Below are 21,886 nucleotides of genomic sequence, written 5' to 3'. Positions count from 1 at the left end.
TGGCCTGCTATAATTTAAATAAACTAACCCGAACCTGTCCATAAATTCCTCTAAGTGTTACCATTATTATCCTTTATTGTACAGACCCCAAGGGGGTTTTATGCATTGAAATCACCCACTTAAATCACCGGGGCACCTATTTGCTCCATATCCCCCTCCAACTCACTCACTTAATTTGTAAATAAGAAGTGTAAAAGTTTGTTTGCCCAACCATATTTTCCTCATAACTTTATTACAATGCATTCTAATGTAGACTAAACTTTCACCCTCTGGTACTTTGCATTTGGTCATAAATATCCCCCTTTATTTTGTTCATGTCTGAACATTAGTTACCTTCAATTTAGGAGAATGTACCTCTAAACATAAATGTCCTGCACTCTAATTTGGAATGCGGTCTAATTTGGAATTAGTGTGGTGCTCACCAGTTTCCATTACTATGTATTTATAGCCCTAATACTTTACCAGTTAAATTTTATCCACTATATGGACAAACATATTGAGAGACCAGACCATTACACCGACAGGGACTTCCATGACCTTGCATTCTAAATACATACAGCTATAAAAACTTCCACTCTTCTGGGAAGGCTTTCCACAAGATTTTGGAGTGTTTCAGTGGGAATGTTTGCCCATTCATGCAGTAGAGCATTTATGAATTCAGGCAATAATATTGAACTAAAAGACCTGACTCAAAATCTCTGTTCCAGTTCATCCCAAAGGTGTTGGATGGGGTTGAGGTCAGGGCTCTGTGTGGGCCAGTCAAGTTCTTCCACACCAAACTCATCCAACCATGTCTTTATGGAGCTTTGCTTTGTGCACTGGGGCACAGTCATGCTGGAATAGAAAAGGGCCTTGCCCAACTGTTGCCACAAAGTTGGAAGCATAGCATTGTCCAAAATGTCTTGGTATGCTGAAGCATCAAGATTTCCCTTCACTGGAAGTCAGGGGCCGGACCCAACTGCTGAAAAACAGTTCCATCCTAATCATTTTTGTCTATATAGAGTATTTTTCATAAGCAAATATTGATTCCTTTGAAAACTGCTTTCTTGTTTAACTTTCTTTGTCATTGTTTTTATTAGAATATAAACTAGTTTTATGTTCTTTTTGTCCATGGTTTTATTACTGTTTTTTTCCTATGTTTTGTAATCAGCATCAACTGATGATGATGATGGGAGGGAATTGTTTGAATCTCCGTGTTTTTATGGTGAACAAATGAAACCTTGACTCCCTTAGAACAATCGGCACATTTTATATATGATTTAAAATATTTGAATTCTTGGAGTAACCGCGGCATCAACTTTGTCATAGATCTTATGAATTAATTAATCTCACAAAAATTCTCTTAAATTCACAAAACACGTAATTTATCTCATTCCAGTCAAAATGCAGCCTGCATTCCCATACGCATGCTGCCATACTATTTAGTATGCCAGAGGAAGATTTAGTAAGTCTCAATTCATACTATGTGAAATCCAGTACCACAAAAATACCAGGATGTCCTAATGCATCCAGCTGCATTTTACAGTATGCAAACCAACATGCTTTTCTGGCTCTTCTGACCAACAAGCCTCAGTGCTGACTGAGTTCACACAGATAAAAGCTCTCTGACAGATGACAGAGGCTGAAATGACAGATTATTAATGTAAGTGCTACATATTTTTGTAACGTGTGTAAACATAATCCATAAATACATTGAGTCTAACTAAATACATTGAGTCTAACTAAGTGCAATTGCTTGTATTAGCAAGAGGGTCACAGTTCAAGGCACAATATTACAGCAAAGTGATATTTTCCAACTGTATGCATACTGCATGCATAAGTACTTTGTACTTTGTAAGAGGTGTTGCATTATATACTCAAAGTAAAGAGAAAAAGCATGCAAAATAGAATGCAGCAAAAGAAAACAAAAGATGTAGTTTGATGATGTTTGGGACCATATAAGTACACATCCACCCGTCCATTTTCCTATGCTTACCCACAGTTGGGTTGCAGTGAAAACAAGCTAAGCAGGGTGTACAAAACATCCCAGTCCCCAGCAACATTTTCCAACTTCTCCTGGGGATTTCTAGGAGTTCCCAGGCCAGATGAGATATGTAGGCCATTAAACAAGTTCTGGGCCATCCCAGGGGTTTCTTCCTAAGACCTGGAAGGGGAGCTTGCTAGCGAGTGTCTCGGATGCTGGCCTTGACTTTAGGGAAAACCCAAAAAATCTATTTGGGGTCACTGGTCCTAGGGAGATGGATTGTCACCCTTCTGATGGGGAGGAGGTACACACGGTGCAACTGGACAAACTACATATAGTTGGGCTCACTTCAACCCATATCAGTGGTTCTGGAAATAGACTCCTGAAGACGGAATGGACTCACTTCATGCCAAGACCTGGTAAACCCAAACAAGTAGTGAGGATGAACCAGCAACATCTGGCAGAGGCCCCTGTATATCATATCTTCCATTCCCACCTCCAGGAGAATTCTTGCAGATCCAGGAGACACGGGGTCCAAATGGGCCATGTTCAAAGACTCCACTGTAGAGGCACCAAAGAGCTATGGTGAGAAGCGCATTGGTGTCTGCTGCGGTGGTAAACGAAGAACTCGGTATTGGAAACCAATGACCAAGGTAATAACAATAACAAATGTCCATTCTTTTGTAGACATTTACTGTAGAAGTGCTACATATTATAGTTTTAAGTCAATTATTTACATGGATTGATTGAAAAGTACAGATGGATGATAAAATAAAATGAATGAAGGTTGAATTGGATTCAGTTGCTTTAGTCTCAGGGTCCTGGTGTTGTTCATGTTGGCTCACTGTCATACGTTGACTTGACCAACTGGAACTCTTGAATACAGGACATGTGAAGAAAAGAAAGACCATCACAATATGCAGTAGCTACTACCACAAGGCTGTCTTCTGTAGGTCCACAGATAAAAAGCACATTTGGAAAGACACTCTGATTCTTATAGACATTAAAGAGACATGAGACAAAAACTGATTAAATAAACTTAATATCGTTTCCTGGACATGACATGAAAGAGCACTTTCAGGACTTTTCATCCATATTGACTTAAATTTAAATTGAAAGCTCATCACATTTGAAGCAGCTTTAAACATTTACATAAGAATTACATTTTAATCTTATTACTTTTTAATTTAGTTATGCTATCCTTTTCATTACTAATACTCATAACAGAATATTTGATGAGAGTATAAAATGTATTTGTCTCTGTATGTATATAAATGTAAAATGTCATATTCATAAAGATTAAACTAAGTTTTTCTTCTTTTTTTTTTAGATTGGCTCGAACATAACATTGAGATATATCCATACACAGATTCACAGATATCCATAGATAGCTCTGTACATACTCTATGTTTCCTTACTCGAATCCAGGGTCTAAGAATACTGTACATGGTACAGATTGTAAAGTCCATTGAGACATTGTGATTTCTAGTTTTGAGCTATATAAGTAAAACAGACTTGACTTGAGCAAATATGCACTTAACAGACTTCACAATAGAGGTGAGAAATAAAATAAGAAATCAGAGAAACTTACATTTTTGTTTGTGCAGAACCCATTCTTTCAGCAGATGGCGCCAAAGTGATGAATGTTCAAATCCTATACACACAGTGGCATTCATTATGACTTAGTGATATATCTCATCAAAGGTAATAATCTGTATTTTCTGTTGTACTTTTTTCTATTGTAGGAGCGTGGTGAGTTCTTTCTTTCGACATAAATCACTGTTAGGAATCTTTGGACAGTAGTTGGTTGATGTTGAGTATTAAGCCTCAGATCCATGGCCTGGCCATATTCACATGCCAAAATATGCTGACTGGTATTATATAGAGTGCCTATAAAAATATTCACCCCCTTGGGTGTTTTCCCCTTTATTGCTTTTATAAATAGAATGATAGTCAATATAATTGAACTTTTTTTGACAAATATTTACAACCCCCTCCCCCCCGAACTATTCAATGTCAAAGAGAAAACAGATTTCTACAAGGTAATGTCTCAATCAGGCTTGCACATCTGGACACAGCAATTTTACTCCATTCTTCTTTGCAAAACTGCTCAAGCTCTGTTAGGTTGCATGGTTATTAGGTGTGAACAACTCTTTTCAAGTCCAGCCACAAATTCTGTATTGGATTGAGATCGGGGCTTTGACTCGGCCACTCCACATCATTCACCTCCTTGTCTTTCTTTGTGTGGCTTTCACTGTATGTTTCTGGTCATTTTCTTGTTGGAAAATAAACCTCTCCCAAGCTGAAGTTCTCTTGCAGACTGAATTAGATTGTCCTCCAGAATTTCCCCATATTTTACTGCATCGATTTGAACCTCTACCTTTACAAGCCCTCCTGGGCTTGCTGCTAAGTAGCATCATCACAGTATGATGCTGCCATCACCATGCTTCACCGTGGGGGTGGTGTGTTTGTGGTGTGATGATGTGCAGTGTTTAGTGTCAACCAAGCATAGCCTCTAGTCTGATGGCCAAAAAGCCCACTTTTGGTCTCATCGGGTCAAAGAACCTTCTTCCAGTAGATGTTGGATTCTCGCCTTCGGGCGAACTCCAGTTGAGAAATGAGTGTTCTTCAGCAGTAGCTTTCTCCTGTAAAGCTTTATTTGGTGAAGAACTCAGGCAACAATTGCTGTATGCAGAGTCTCTCCCATCTCAGCTGCTGAAGCTTTTAACTCCTTCAGAGTAATCATAGGTGTCTCAGTGGCTTCCCTCACTAGTCTCCTTGCACAGTCACTCAGCGAGGACAGCATACTCTAGGCAGATTTACACATGTGCCATATTCCTTCCATTTATTCATGGTGTAATTGTAGCCAGGAATACTGATAAAGCAGTGACACAGGTGTCTTATACTACAATTGTAGGACTCAGGTAATCTGGTTTCTCTAACTGTGGTGGTACTAGAACCAATTAGCTGGACCTCTGCTGAATCAGGTCAGTTACTTGAAGGGTGTGTGTGTGTGTGTGGGGGGGGGGGGGGTATTTATGAAACTTACTCACTTATTTTACATTATGTGTTTTTAATTGATTAATTGAGATATCTTTGTGGGAATCTGTATTCAGAAAATGCCAAATTATACTGGCTATGATTCCATTTATAAAAGCAGTAAAACAGGAAAACATCCAAGGGGGTAAATACTTTTTATAACAAACATACACAAATACAAAGTTCGCTCAAAGCCACAAATGTTGCAAAATAGACACAGTAAAAACACTGCCGCTGCCGCTGTGACATCAGTGTACCAAAACCTAAAGTTTTTCCTATCAGTGGCTCTGAAATGTTAAACATCAGTAAATTATTTAATAAATCCATTAGCCAGATTATAAATAATTTATATAGGATACCTTTCATTTTTTTTTATTTATTTATTTTTTTTAAATGATGAAAAGGCATCTCATGTTCCAGCCAAGAAGGGGTGAAGGACTTTTCCAGTACAGGTAGTAGCACAAGTAGTACAAAGGGGATATTGTATAAAGACATAACATAAGGCAACACATTTAAGAACACATTTTACCACTATCACTTAAAGGCAACACAGTATTCGTGTGGCAAGATTCTTTTTCTTGCGAAGCCAGAGAGAGAGGGAGAGAGGGGGAGAGAAGGAGAGAGGGGGGGGGGGGGAGAGAGAGAAAGAGAGAGAGAGAGAGACGTAGGCGTGACATCGGGCTTTCTGCTGTTATATCCGGGAGGAGTGAACGTGTCTCAGTCTCCGGTTTAACGTGAACGGAGGAGAGGCGATGCCACCGCTCCCGCTGCCCTGTGCTTCTTCTTCTTCTTCTTCACATCTATTCTTCGTCTTTACGCTTCCCAGGCCGTACGGGGATTGACAGAACCCACACACAGGCACACACACACACACACACACGCACACACACACCCAGAGGAGGATTTACACACAGATCCGAGCCAGTCCCGGACCTCCATTGGCAAACATCAGCGGGTACGGGCCTGTTTATCTGATTTCTCCCATCACCTGTTTTTATTCCAGCAGCTCCATCCACCAAAGAGCAGATGGTAGGAGACGCCAGCTGGTCTGCTGTTTGCTTTGCCTTTCTTCTAGAGAAATGAAGGAGGTTAAGGTCACCTTTTTTTTTATTTGTGGATTGTTGACTTTTTCAGCTGTATTCAAGCTGGCGTAAATCTTTATGAGGTAATTTGACTTGTAAGTGATGTCAGACTGCCAGGTGATGTAAATTAGGGCTTTAGCTGGGGGTTTCTAGCGGATTCTGTCGAAGCGGCTATGAGTCTTTTTATTATTTACCTCTACATCACTGCTGCTGCTGCTGCTGCGTGGTTACGAAGGGGGATGTGAGTTTGTGCGTAAGGAGGGTGTGTATGCGTGCTGATATCTCTCCTATATGTAACCTGGTGTGTGTTGTCTGTGCGGCGGAATCCCCTGTGTACAAACCCTGCCTGCATGCGTTTTAAATGGCACAATAGACTGGTTATGTCGCCTAAAAACAATTAATATAACAGATTTTTTTTTGCGTGGACACCGATTTCTCCTTTTCACGTTGTCAAGTGAAGCCTGTTTATGTCCAAATCCGATCAGTTGACTACAACATCATGACTTAATAGAGAGTAAAAGAAGTACGCGTCCATCCACACAGCATGGCCCTGGAAAGGAAAAAAAAAACGCAATCTGCTGCAATCCGCACAGTCAGAGCAGGAATAAGAAAATGAGATAGAGGCCATGTTTGAATCACCCTTGACCACAAATGAAGGCTTTCTGGCGCATTAACAATTTCATGTAATATTTCCCTGCTTCTAGATGGTTCTAGGATGCTTTCAGGAGGAAAGGGGTTTGGTGGGATGGTTAGGGGAATTAGTTCAAAATGGCTCACAACACAAAAAAAGTAGTAGCAGTGGTTGTATGTTAACCATGCAATCCAGGCAAAAGTGTTATAGTTTCCAGAGCAATGAGTCATAATTGAAGCTTGCTGGGAAATGAAATTAAAATTAGGCTGATGCTGGTTGTATATACGTGAAGCCAAAATATGTAACACCAGATGGTAAAGTCAGCGTTGTCCACCTCTGCATTAATGGATCAGTTTGTTAATTTATATTTAATTTAGAGATCATTTGTGTACTGCTTGTGTATAAGATACTGTTGGTCTTAGGTGATTTCTTATGACAGTTTAGAATCTGACTCAGAAATGGTTTGAAGGGTCTGTGTAACTTATGAAAGGAGAAATAACACAACATCTCACATGCTGAAGTTTGATATTTTGTGCACAGGTGGTCTGCCAGTCCTTCTTATTAACTGCTGTGGAGAACAGGTGAGTCCAAATGCCGTGCATAAAAGATGTCAGATGATAAAGAGCAAGAAAGCCCACATGGGATGAAGGTTTGGGTTGATGGATGAGTCTCATCCACAGGACCCAAATCTAAATGTTGTGGCTGACTAGCATCAGCAGGTTTGGGTCCGCTGGGGTGCGTGGTTCAGACCCCATGGATCAGACCTGTTTCATCACATCCCACAAATGCTCAACTGGATTGAGATCTAGGTCGAACTCTGTAAAGAAAAAAGATGTTCCATATCATTCACTTGGTTTTTGAGTCACACATGAAATGTCATTTAATATACATATTTTAATCCAAACTATGATATTTTCCTAAACTTAACCAAGTATTTTTATTCTCTAAATTTAACCAGGTAGATATTTTGCTAAAACCTAATCAAACTACAGCCATTTCATAACACTAATCACATGTTTATTGTTGTTATCATGGTGATGCCTATCGACGATGATGATGATGAAGGTCACCTGAATATGGATCTATTCTCCACATAAGTTAAGGGGAAGAACTGGTATATCACCTGCGTGCAAAATTGGATTATGCGCTACACACAGTTTGAAAGTTTGAAGTTGTGTTATTTGTACGCAGAATGAAGAGGCCAGTTTGAAAAACTTGTGTTAAGTTGCAACAGAATGCAAACATTTTCCATTCAATACGCTCAGGTGTTTTGATGCTGCTCTTTCTTGTTCTGGTATTACCAATAGCTTATGATGGTTAATGTTAGCTGATGTTATGATGCATATAGCTGTGTAACTGATATTATCACAACCATAGCTCTTCTGTGCTTCTGATACGCTGCTTCTGACTGCTGACTTAAAAGGTAGTTATATAACTGTTTCTCACCCAACATATTGTGTTTATTCTTGAGTTCTAAAAAACATGTTGAAAGCGTTTCACTTCCTCACTAACATTTCAAAACCTTTACATCTGTAGTTTGCTAGCTAGCAGTCTTCTTTTCTGTCCTTAATTGTGATTTTTCTCTGTATTTCAGCCATCAAGTGTAGATCATTGGAATGGTCCAAATCATAAATTGTGTTATATATATTCTTGACACAGTTAAGGAAAAAGGAATTCACACTTACAAGAATCAGAAGAATCAGCTTTATTGACAGTATATATATTTTTACATATATTCTGTATTTGACCCATCCTTAGTTGAACACACACATGCAACACCCGGCAAATTACATGCAGTGAAACACACACAGGAGCAGTGGGCAGCATCAAGCGCCCGGGGAGCATATTGGGGGGGGGGGGTAAGTGCCTTGCTCAAGGGCACATCAGCTGGCTAATGGAGTGGGGGGGGGGCATTTTTTTTCGCATTAATTACTCCACCACACCCAAATTTTTCCTGCCCGTCTGGTGGGGGAATCGAACCGGTGACCCTCCGATCACAAGCCGCTTCTCCAACCTCTAGGCCACGGCTGCCCCACTTGAAAAACTTTTAGCATTGCAATTAGTGATGGTTATTTGTATTTACAGTAAATCACTAATGCTATCTGTAGCTGTTGCAGTAGCTTAAGTTGCACTAGTTATAAGACCAACAGTAGTCACTGTAGACTCTTTAGCAGTAATAGTGTCAGCGATATTAACAGTACTACATTTCTGGTAGTAGCAGTAGAAGGCTGGTGACCCTTGCATTAGTAGTAATCAATAGCTACTTAAGAGTATCAAGGGGGATCAAGGGGATCAAACTGGCTATTTTATATATGACTGCAACAAATGATTACTTTCATTATGGAGTATTTTGGCCATTAATCAATAGATTGTTTGGTTGGTGGATTCTTTTGATAAAAAATTGTTTGTTGTTGTTGGAATGATGAAATGGTTTTACATTAAATATGGCTTAAATAGTATTTAACTTAGTTATCACTTATTTTTCATCGTTTAAGTTATGCTCGTAACTGCTGGCTAGTTTAATTTATAAGGTAACTAAGTAACTTTTTCATAAATGATGATAATGACAGACAAAAATGCAAAATGGCCCCCAGATGTATTGAAATTATCCTTTAATAATGGCATAAAGCAAAACTCATATCAGGCTAGAATTTAAGATTTGCTCTTTTGTTTTGTTATGGCACGCAACAGCACTGCCAAATGTCAACACTGCAACTCACTTTCAAATTTAATTCAAGAATTTTGAGGATTTGGAGTGGAGACACTATTGATCTAACACCAGTAACCAATTAATCTTTACCCCTGTATCTTATTTCCTGGAATTGCATAGTTGGAAAATGTTGATTTATTTCGATTTATCGCAATTACAAACACAATTGCAAACAAGCTGATAAGCAATACTGCCGGACAAAAGCCTTCCATTATGCCAGGATAATGCTGCCCTAGTTTGTGCTTTTAGATAACATGCTGGCCTTCTAGGAGCAAAAGAGGCGTGGCATGTAACACAACAGCACATGTGACGGCATGTGTCCCATCCTGTCATCTTCACATAGTTCAACTCAAAGAAAATTTAATGGGTTTCATTTCTTTTCTTTGATAAGTGACCATGGTATACACCCTTTGAGGTGTCCTGATAATGATCAACTGGTTTTTTACCGCCGCTACTTAAAGGCGGAACAACAATACCTTGATTCCCTGTTCGTACCTTTTATACAGAATGGCAAGGCCAACATTCTCACCTGAAGCAGGTTGTGTAAAAGGTGCTACTGTCTCTCTGTCTGAGCATTTCCCATTCTCTGTCATCCAGGTCATCTTGCGTAGAAGAGCTTAAGTCGGTGAAATGTCCAGTTGTCCCAACTTAAGCTCTTCACTGCATTTCCCATTCTTGTTCTTCTTGTTCTTTTTCTTCATGTTCTACTGCCTTTGTGCATCTCAGACAGCCAGGCTATTTAGGATCAGACAGAACTGCAGGACACATCTGTCACAGCATAGCGGCAGTCAGACACACACACTAATGCCGTATATGTCTGCTATTAGCTGCATAATACTAGATGGATTTATATGCATGTACAGAAACCTTTAGATTATGCAATGAGCAAACAGATTTAATTTGATTAATTACATGTGTGAATGCAGTGCAGTGAACGATCACAGGTACCTGTAAATCAGAATGTAAAAAAATCACAGCAGTAATTATAGTAATATTAGTTTAGATTATAATTAACATAATTGTTACTTCACAAAAACATGTACATCTATGTCAGTCTTACTTACACGTTTTTATTTTTCTGTCACCTTTGCATAGATGTAGATAGGCAAGCACTATGTTGGGTGATGTCCACATTCCTATTCTATTCAGGCCAATCTGATTGGTCAGCACCAGACCTTGAGACCTTGTAGCTGTGGTCTGAAATGGAGTTAGATTTCTCCCGTCAATATGTTGTTGATTTTTAAAAAATAAATGAATTGAGTGGCACAAAATGTAAGCAAAAAGAGAAAAGTGACAGAAATGGAAGGAGTGCAGGCTGGATTTGGTTGTGGGGGAGTTTGACATAACTTTTCATAACACGGCCTTGTAGGATTTGTACAGTATAAAGTGTTACATAATGTGGAGCAGACATACTCTCTGCTTCTGTCATGCCTTGAAATATGAAAACATAAACACACAAGCTGTGTATGATTCACTGTTTGATGCTGTTATATATTTGATTAAAATACATATTGTTTCATAGAATTCAATCAATCAATCACACTGAGTGATCACTATCTCAGTTCCACCAAGAACCCATGTGGAAAGAGAAGTGAAAAACCTTTATTTAAACAGGTTGAAGATGAGAAATAATGTGATGAGTTTTGTCATGAGGCCATAAGTCACTGCAGAGTTAATTTGTCAGCTGGAGTATATTTAGCTCTCTGATCATTTGTGTCTTAAAGAGACAAATTTGACTCTTCCTTTCTTTCTATATTTCATCTTTCTTTCTCTCCCACACACTACACACACACACACACACACACACACACACACACTTGCCCTTCCTGCAGTAGGCGGTTAGGGAGAGTGAATGCTGGGAGTGAAGGAAAGAGAAGCCAGAAAAAGAAAAGAGGACCACAAATGTCCAAGAAAAACAGGATGGAGAGGGAACGCTGAACTACAGTATCAAAACCAATAATGGTATCATGGTATACACATTTTGCATGCACTGTTTACCTTCTAAAATGGTCATGCCACCTAGAAAATGAGGACCAACAAATGTAATACAAAATAAGTCAAAGAGTATGGTATTTGACAACCGAAGCTGGTATACTGTAATACTGTTGAATGCCTTTTTTTGGTGCTCATATTCACTGTTTTTGTCATTTTCTATGCCAAAAAAAATCCAGACTCCATCATGACATCTCAATTTGAGTTGGTCGAATTCTGGATAGCAAAGACCTTTCACTTTTTCACAAGGACCGTTGTTTTGTTGTGCTTTGCAGTGCTTTCGACTGTATGGCGAGACCAGAGAGCACTGACAAGATAACGTTTACGCCGTAAGATGTCATGCTCACTAGATATTTTGTTCAGTATTCTTAAATGCTGCAATAATGCGTTTTTATTAACCCCTTGGGGGCAGCAGAATAAGATAAACACAATATTTAAATGTGATGAGCTTAGATTATAAAGCTGATATGTGCTAGCAAACATCTGCTAACACCCGACAGTTACAGAGCAATGGCTTTATGTCCTCCTGACGAATGTAATTCCAATAGTCACTCTAATTTTAGCTCTCTTTTTGGTCTCAACCAACCACTGAGAAAAATATCAAGCTATCAGATCTTCACAAGCTAAATGGTCCACTATGTTCACCAACTAGCCTCCAACTTGTGTCTGTCTGTTTTCTGGTGCTGGACAGGTAGTGTACGGTGGACTTTTAGAGCTTTTTCTCTGAAAACAGTTGCCTATTGCTGCTGGAAATAAGACTGATGAAGAAGACTGATTTTAGAACAGTGCAAAAGTCATATATATATATATATCATAATATGAGAAATGTTTGTGAGCAAGCTTTACCTAAATGGTCTGTGCATATTTATTATTGCTAAGTTGACAGCAGAGATCATCATAGTTAGAAACCTTTATGGGTAAATAACCAAGCTGCTGTATTTTACAAAGTGGGAATGAGAACATGTTGGCACAAAATGGTGCTGTATTGTAATGCTGCGATACAGTAGGTTCTCAGTCATCCAGGTCATGGTAGATAAAGTGCCAGAAGTGAAGCCAACCGGATTTCTTTCAGGTTGTCGACAACGGTTTTGGTGGGTCAGTTTTGTGTGGTTTACAGGGCAGAGTTATTTGCATTGTGTAGTGTTGTGTAATATTGTGTCTGAGTGTGTGAGCCTGAGCACCATCAGCAGCAGCAGAAGTACCAGTTCCTTTGGACCGCATTCCCTTTATCTGTTTCTCTTTATTATTCCGTCCTTCCTTTGTCTTCCTTTGTCTGACAGCTTTTCTTTGTTTCACTCCTCTCTCTCGCACAGTCTTGCTCTCTCTCTCTCTCTCTCTCTCTCTCTCTCTCTCTGTCCCTCTGTTTCTCCACCCCCAGGATGTGGCTGTGGGTTGATTAGAAAATGTGTGGCACAGAACAGGCAATCCATCACCCCGCCAAAGCTTGCCACTTCCGCGCATGCGCTTGCTGACACGTATACCCAAATACACACGCATGCACCCTCCACCTCATTTTCCTCTTGCTCATTTCCCTCCTCTCTTCAGATCCATTCAAGCTTTGGTGTGTGTTTTTCTTTTTCAACAGACCTGCATCATCTCACAACGGCCCCATCTTTCATTTCTTTTCTTCACCTCTCCTTGCCCTTCAAACCCATTCCTCCTCCTCTTTCTTTTCTTCTTCCTCTGATTCCCACCTCCCACTCCTCCTACTTGTTTGCATCCACTCATCCACCCATGGCAGTCATGCCTCTTTGGCTTTTATAGATTATTCTGATGGTAGTTTTGCTCAGATCATTTACAGTACAGAGACTGAGAAGAGGGGTGGGGATTGTTTATAGTGAAATATTTATTAACCTCTCACATGATCGGACAGGAGGTTCATCATTTCTGCAGTTGTTCTGTGGTGATATCTACTTTGTTAAAGCCAACAAATCATTTTATATTGAAAAACATTCATGGCCGCGGACCATTTAAGGTCTTTTTTTCACCCTCTGTCTACTATGAATTAGTAGAAATACTCAGAGACTCTGAGGATTGTTTGTTTTATACCTGTATGGGTTCTCTTGTGAAACATTAACATGTATTTATATGAACCTCAGACACTGTTAGATGATCCGACAAGCACAGAGTTTAGAGAATACTGAGGCACAAGCAGCAAATGTTTAAGCTACGTGAGTAGAGACCGAAACACACCTCACTGTTAATTCCTTTCTAGTCACAGGATTGTAACTGTACTTTTTATCAAAGAAAGTGTCAGATTAATGATAAATTTAACCTTCTGTCTTCATTTACAGTTGAATTATCAAGGCTATAAGAAATTATAAAGGGACTGGGGGACTTTATAAACTAGTTACCAACCCAAGGCCGGATAAGATGAGACAGGCCTTTATTTTTCAGCTACATGACCAATCCAGATTAAATACATTTTCTTCATCAACAACAACAATCCCTGGAAGAATTTTACTATACAGCATTTTTAAAGTGTTTGCGCATTTTGAGGTTGATGGAAATGTCAAAATTTTAAGAAGAAAAATTCGTCCTCAGTTTTTACACTCACTTGAGGTGTTTTTGTTTGCTTAATGGAAGATGAAATGTGTTTTCTGAATAAGTTCAGACACAGTGAACATTTAACTGATAAGCTGTTCTAAGATCAGTTGTTATTCTCCAAACCAGTTGATTGAAACATCCCTAACTTGCATAGTATTGTATTTTTATTTTGTTTTTGGGATATCAAATACACTTCACGATTGAATGGAAACACAGCTAATGGACTCCATACAGTGTGATTTTAAACTGTAAAAACAAAAGGGCACCTGGATTGGGAATTAGTTTTGCAAGAGAAAAGAATTTTCCCAATACTGAGCAGACCTACAGCACCCTGTAAGTCTCCCACAATCCATGTGGCAGAAGAAGCCGATATGTTTCTTCCTCTTGCTTTTATTCTCTCCTGTCTCCCTACATTTGCTTCTGTCCACCCAGCCTCCCCTGAGTCCACTCTGTCTCCACCTCCACAGCACTACCAATATCCAGTCAGGGCAACAGAGAGCCTGGGTAATGAAATGGCCTCTGGGTGCCTGAATCTGCCTTCTGCTATCCGTCATCTGGTTGTGAGGAGGCATTCTCCTCATCTGGCCCCATCAGATGGCCAAATTTGAGTCACATCTAATTATGACCTTGTAATTCACTTGCTGGTATTGTAGTCAATATGGGTTAGCTTGTGTGAATGATGATCTACAGTAAAAGGACTTTTCCTTAATGCTTACGCAGAAAAATCCAACAGGAAGGAAAAGAAAAGCACCCAAATTTGGGATAATATTGTCAGTATTATGTTCACATTCCCAGGATGATTATCTAATCTGCTCAAATGGATAACAAAGCATGTAGGGCTTTGTCATGGTTTTGCACTGCTTACTTTCCATCGTGTAGGTGGTCTCGCCCACTTTTGATTAGTAATATGCTTGAGCATCAAGAACTGGCTTAGAACCTGTGTGCAGAGACAGAAATTGAGCTTTGTTTGACTTGAGTAAAACAAATGTCAAAATATCTACATAGTGACTCATGCTGTATGTGGTAGAAATGATCCCACTCTTTTTAGCTTAATGTTCATATTTCCTCTACTCTCTCACCAGTTAATTAAATGCTTGTCATTGACATTTTGTTGGTGTATTATGGATTTCTATTATCAAAAAATTGCATGTTGAGTCCAATGTATTTTAATGCCAAGCCCTTAGTATAATTTGACAGTACTGCAACCGAAAGCTTTGAAATGCCATTGTAATAAAGCTCTTGTAGGAATGAAATGCAGTAACAGTGAACCTCTCTGTTTGGAGGCTGCTGCTCAGGGAAAAGGCTGCACGCCTCCTGGGCTTCGTTAAGAATCTTGGATACGACAGTTTGTCAATTGATGGTTATCTGGTTGTTAACTGTAAGAGCCTGAGAAGGGGACATGCTCTCTTGTTTTCAGCACTCCTTCCTGAGCTTAATATAACTCACCAGTAGTCACAAAGCGTAATTCATCACCATGAGTAAAATGGCGGTGCCCAACACATGCATCATAAAGTATTAACAGGGTTCATAGATGCAGGTATCAGTTTATCTACCTCTGTGGAAAGAGCTGGATCACTTGTGAACATCTAATCCTATTAGGATGGCCTGGCTATTCTGCAATGGCCCTGGGTAAGCAAACAAAAAACACTTCAGTCAGAGAAAGAGAATGACAATGACCAGAAGAGCCAACGTCACAAAAACCACACCCAAACTGTGCTGTAGTAATAACACTATCACATGGATATGGATGCAAAGGTAGAGAACTGTAAATGAAAGGCTTTGTATTCACTGATATATCAACAAGGCCAGTATCAGCATTTAATCCGTAACACTAACCCATTGCGACCTTTGTGCACCAAATAAAATCAAGGACTGAATCAGTGCTGTTACCAGGCTTCTTTACTGCTATCAGGTAAATGTGTATCAGTAGCTGTTTTGCTGTTTGAAAGACAGTATGTGGATTGTGTTTAGTATTTTAGAAAGACAGAGTGGGCATTCTACCAGCCAACAAGCATTTTAGTCTGAACTGTTCCATAATTTTCCATTTTCATCTTGATCTTCTCTCCATCTTCACCCTCCTCTCTTCCTCTTTGCACTGACAACCACACACAAACATATTTTTTTTCTGAAAAATGACATATAATTTGATAATAAATAAGGCAAGCATAAGATTTTTGATGTAAATACATGTCAGAGGAGTTTGGAGAGAAGTCATTTTGAATACAGTATATCAGTACACTACTTAGTAGACTAAAATCATTGTACCTGTCCACTTTCTCACCTGTTTCCCTTCTCTCTCTCACCCCTGTTCTGACTCCATCCTACTCTCTCCTCTCTCTGTCCTCATTTCATTTTAATTTAATTCAAAGTTGCTTTATTAATCCCAAGCTGGGAAATTACTTCTCTGCATTTAACCCATCACTGATTGAAACACACACCCATGCAACATGCAGTGAAACACACAGGAGCAGTGGGCTGCATCAAGCGCCCAGGGAGCATATTGGGGGTTAAGGGCCTTGATCAAGGGCACATCAGCCGGCTAATGGGGGGTGGGGACATTATCACTCCACCACACTCAAATTTTTCCTGCCCGTCCAGTGCAGGAACCAGTACCCTTCTGATCACAAGCCGCTTCTCCAACCTTCTCCAACTGCTTCTCCAACCTCTACGCCACGACTGCCCCCTCATATCTTTGTCTTCACGTAGTCAAGCAAAAGAAAAACATGACAACCAACCAGAGTATTTATAATATAATATGAGGGAGGAAGATTCTAACTAAATACTGTGTTGCTTGTTGACGTAAAACATATCGCTGTCTGTGCACCAACATGGGAAAATCAACAGACTTCAAATTTAAAAGCTTTGGTCTACTGATATGATAGTATGTATGAACTCATTTGGGACATGTTTGAAAGCTGAGGGTCCCACACTGCTGGTTTATGTAAGGCAATTGGCCATTTGTAGCTAATTAGTTTTCACCTGGCATTTCTGTGTAAATTTGACTTCTCACTTTTTTGCAGTCTGTTTATTTTCCCCACAAACTGCATAGATGTTACCTGTAGCTAGATAGCTACAACAGTATGTGTGGTGTGTCTGTAAAACAGCTCCAAATTCTTTTTGTCTCTCATCTCGATATGTTATGAAGTGGCATTATAAAGCCCTGGGATACATGACAATGTTAGAAACTTCTTAAAAGAAGTGGACGTAGCCACCATGACATCACCTATATTTTTGTGGACTTTCGTTTTGAGTTTGGCTTTTCTACTCTCGCCATCTTTGTTTTTTTTGGATCAAATAATCATATTTGGATGAGTGAGTGGAACCGTAAAAGAGCAAGGGATAGATCTGACCAAGAACACAAGGACCGCGCATTCTAGCATCGGCTAGAATGCGCAGCAACTAACTAACTAGCAACTAACTTGGTTAGCAAGGTGCATCTATAATTCACATTAACTGTGATAGAAATTTGGATGCATATTTTGGCAAGTAAAAACCATGCTTAAAATGCACTTAGCCTACAGGAAACAGTCGAATAATTAGTGTTTTTAGTCTTTAGTATGAATAAGTAGTGGTTGAAATAACTCCACCCAAAAGCATGTCCTCCTTTATGATCTAATTTACTCTAAATGGAACCATAATTTACAAAATGAAATTCTTCTTCAGTAACAACATATTTTCTGATTCCCTGTTTTTCTGACCCCTCTATCCCTCCTCCCTCCAGCAGTGACCCTCAGTTGTGGCTGGTGGGCATGGTTTTGGAGGGAAGCTCAGAGGCCCTGTGTCCCCCCCCATCTCTGGAGCTGCGCCCATCCTGCAACAAGAGCCAGCCCTCACCTCCTCTGGGCTCAAGCTCACAACCCCACGAAGGAGTCTTCCCTGAGGACAAGGAGCCTGTCAAGTATGGCGAGCTCATCGTCTTAGGGTGAGATAGAGAGGTGCCATCCCTGCAGATGTACAATATTTTGTCCATATATGTTTGCCTTTGGTTATGCATGAGAATGTGTGACTGTGGCTAATAGTTCTTCACTGGTCCACAGCTTCCCAATTATCTGCAATCTGATCGGGTCCTGTTCTGGAGTTGACCAAGGAGGTGTGCTTTGAGCAACCTCTGGCAGGGTAGGATGGAACAGAGACACAAGCAGTGATCATAGTTCTTCTTGTTGAACAGTCGATGAGAGGATCATGTTGTTTTAACCATGGGATGCCTTAAATTCAGGGTCATAGCAGCCTTAATGATTTTGAGGGAATTAGATTTGTGATGGTTTCTGGAGAGAGAAATAAGTACAAGGGGAGAGTGCAGAGAAGTGGAGAGGGTAACTGCTCTAAATAAAAACCACACTGTTGTGCAACTCCTTGGTACAATAAGTTATCTTCTGCCCTGGAATCAACTAAAGCTAGAAGAGAAAGAAATAACTGTAGGGAAGAGAGAGTTGCGGGAATCTGAACGTGTGGGGTGGAGGTAGAACTAGGATTAGTTTGGTGCCCCCATGCCTACTGATGATTCTGGGATTTTGACCCAACTGGACAGGCTGCCAAAAAGTGTCCCTTCAGACCACAGTAGATGCATTCACCTTGTGCAGAAAAGAGTGTGAGGGGTGGTCCGATCAGTTGGTAATACCAGATAGCTGGAGTGAAGGAAGGGAAGGCCAAGAGTGAGCAGAGGCTGAGAAGAAACAAACTTCTCTCTGTTTATCTAAACAGATGGCAAGGGAAGCAAAGGAGTTTAGATTAAGGTTGTCATCTCAGGTTGCCAGTTCATCTTTCAGTTATTCACTCAATCCTTTCAGAAAGACCCCCTTCAGAGCTTCAGAGCTCAGAGCAGATCTTTGTAGCATGAGTCCACAGTGTAGGTCCAAAACTCTATTGAGTATTCAGCAACAGTCCTGTTCCACTGTCTAAGACTCAGTAAGCGGTTAGAAACGTCACCAAAGTGATCAGGGTGATCAAAAACAGTCTGCTGGACATCTGAACCAGGAAATGCAGGCAGCAAGGCAAGATGGAGAACCTGGGACACAAGAAAAAGAATGTTAGGATCGCAAATAGAAAAAACCTAGAAAATTGCAAATGGCCTGAATGTCTGCTACATACATGGCTGTACAATCTGGCAATGTCTGAAGGAATGAGCCAGGGTTTAAATACTGGAGTCTTGTGGAGTTTACTGAGGGGAATGTGCTGCAGCTGTGTAGATGGACTGACAGGAGGAAAATGGGTCAACCCTGCCCAGCTCTGCTCAGACATAAACACATTCACATGGAGAGGAAAGACAAAACACAGACACCAGGCAAAACAAGGAGAAGACAGGGACAAATATACAACCCCAACAAATTTACACTGCTCAAAAAAATAAAGGGAACATTTCAACAACACAATGTAACTCCAAGTCAATCACACTTCTGTGAAATCAAATTGTCCACTTAGGAAGCAACACTGATTGACAATTTCACATGCTGTTGTGTAAATGGAATAGACAACAGGTGGAAATTATAGGCAATTAGCAAGACACCCCCAAGGCAGTGTCTCCCAAGGCCGTAGGAGGGCAACAACCCAGCAGCAGGATTGCTACCTCCGCCTTTGTGCAAGGAGGAACGGGAGGAGCACTGCCAGAGCCCTGCAAAATGACCTCCAGCAGGCCACAAATGTGCATGTGAAACAGACTCCATAAGGGTGGTATGAGGGCCCGACGTCCACAGGTGGGGGTTGTGCTTACAGCCCAACACCATTTCCGGATGTTTGGCATTTGCCAGAGAACACCAAGATTGGCAAATTCACCACTGGTGCCCTGTGCTCACAGAGCAGGTTCACACTGAGCACATGTGACAGACGTGACAGAGTCTGGAGGCGCCGTGGAGAACGTTCTGCTGCCTGCAACATCCTCCAGCATGGCCGGTTTGGCAGTGGGTCAGTAACGGTGTGGGGTGGCATTTCTTTGGGGGGGCCGCACAGCCCTCCATGTGCTCGCCAGAGGTAGCCTGACTGCTATTATGTACCAAGATGAGATTCTCAGACCCCTTGTGAGACCATATGCTGGTGTGGTTGGCCCTGGGTTCCTCCTAATGCAAGACAATGCTAGACCTCATGTGGCTGGAGTGTGTCAGCAGTTCCTGCAAGACGAAGGCATTGATGCTATGGACTGGCCCGTCCGTTCCCCAGACCTGAATCCAATTGAGCACATCTGGGACATCAAGTCTCGCTCCATCCACCAACACCACTTTGCACCACAGACTGTCCAGGAGTTGGCGGATGCTTTAGTCCAAGTCTGGGAGGAGATCCCTCAGGAGACCATCCGCCACCTCATCAGGAGCATGCCCAGGCATTGTAGGGAGGTCATACAGGCACGTGGAGGCCACACACACGACTGAGCCTCATTTTGACTTGTTGTAAGGACAATACATCAAAGTTGGATCAGCCTATAGTGTGTTTTTCCACTTTAATTTTGAGTGTGACTCCAAATCCAGACCTCCATGGGTTGAATAAATTTGATTTCCATTGATAATTTTTGTATGATTTTGTTGTCAGCAGATTCAACTATGTAAAGAACAAAGTATTTAATAAAAATATTTCATTCATTCAGATTTAGGATGTGTTATTGTTATTATTATTATTGTGATCCCTTTATTTTTTGAGCAGTGTATATCTGTAGAGAGAGAGAAAGTGAGAGAAAGAGGGAGATAAATTGAATCACTCTGTACTAAGCAATACACTGAATGCTGCTGGGTGTGATAATCTAGATATGAATGTAAATTTATCAGATCCATGATGCTATGGTGTGCCACAGGAATTAATCAAAGGACTCTTATTCCCAATTTATGTGAATGATATGAAACCTGCTGATTATTGTGATCTTTTTCTGTATGATGGAAATTTTTGTTTGTTAGTGACTTATGCATTATTGGCATAGGAAACGTGACTCATCAAGAAATGTCCAAATTAAGTGTATAGCTAGTAGACAATATACTTTCTTTTTACCTCAAAAAGTAAACTTGCTGACACCAGATTTGTCACTGATGTTACAATAATAGACCACACATTAAGTAACTCAGTTAGGTGGGTGGTTAGATCCAAATTAATTTGGCAACTCTATGTATCAAATGTTGTCCCAAAGTCTGTGTAAAATTTCTGAATAGGAAAAATATTCCACAATGAAGTATTAACCCTGCATGTAATTTTTGTTGGCATGTTTTTGGACAGCAGGTTCACTTACAGATAAATACAAAATAGTGGTACTACTGTTCAAAGTTCAAAATAAGATAATATGTATATTATATCTTTGCTAACAGTACCCTAGCATGGGCTGAGCAGTTTGTCTGGTTGTCTTGATTTAAGCCAGGTCATGACCATTATGGAAATAAGTTATTTTAATTGTAAATGTTTTTATTCTTTGTCATACCTCAGTTTTATGTCTGACACCTATATAATAAGGACTTTAGAGTGTATTCCTTTTTTCTTTTTGTCACCACATCGTCTCATCTCATCTTCCTCCACTTTTCTGAATCCGGGTCACAGGGGCAGCAGGCTCAACAGGGAAGCCCAGACTGTTAATTCCCCTGCCACTTCCAACAGTTTCCCAGGCCTCCCTCCATCATGTCCTGGATCTGCCCCGGATCTCCTCCTGGATGGACATGCCTTAAGTAACCCCCCAGCGTGATGTCTAGGAAGCATCCTAACCAGGTGCCCAAACCACCGCAGCTGGCTCCTCTCGATACGAACGAGCAGCCTGACCACCCTGCAGAGGAAACTCATTTCAGGCCGCTTGTATCCACGTTCTTTCTGTCACTACCCACAGCTCATGACCATAGGTGAGGGTTGGAATGTACCGGTAAATCGAGAGCTTCGCCTTCTGGCTCAACTCTCTCTTCACCATGACAGACCAGTACAGCATCTGCATCACAGCAGGTGCTGCTCTGATTCACCTCTCAATCTCC

The 21,886-nt window shown here is 40.5% G+C and overlaps 1 protein-coding gene across 2 annotated transcripts in view; it reads left to right on the top strand.

Annotated features, from left to right (window-relative positions):
- Nucleotides 1-5,681: 5,681 nt before the first annotated feature.
- Nucleotides 5,682-21,886, top strand: part of peli3 (pellino E3 ubiquitin protein ligase family member 3) — a 29,352-nt gene continuing 13,147 nt past the window's right edge. Inside the window, exons 1-2 of one of the 2 annotated variants that reach the window (XM_046380371.1) lie at nt 5,682-5,957; nt 17,689-17,886. In XM_046380371.1, the coding sequence (XP_046236327.1) occupies nt 17,714-17,886 (173 nt within the window). In that variant the 5' untranslated portion in view covers nt 5,682-5,957; nt 17,689-17,713. Of the gene's footprint in view, nt 5,958-17,685; nt 17,887-21,886 lie in introns of both variants that reach the window. The other variant, XM_046380370.1, reaches the window with a different exon arrangement.

Source organism: Scatophagus argus, chromosome 23 (assembly GCF_020382885.2).
Source record: "Scatophagus argus isolate fScaArg1 chromosome 23, fScaArg1.pri, whole genome shotgun sequence".
NCBI lineage: Eukaryota > Metazoa > Chordata > Actinopteri > Scatophagidae > Scatophagus > Scatophagus argus.
Note: the sequence above shows the minus strand (reverse complement) of the source record. Positions and strands in the feature narration are given on the sequence as shown.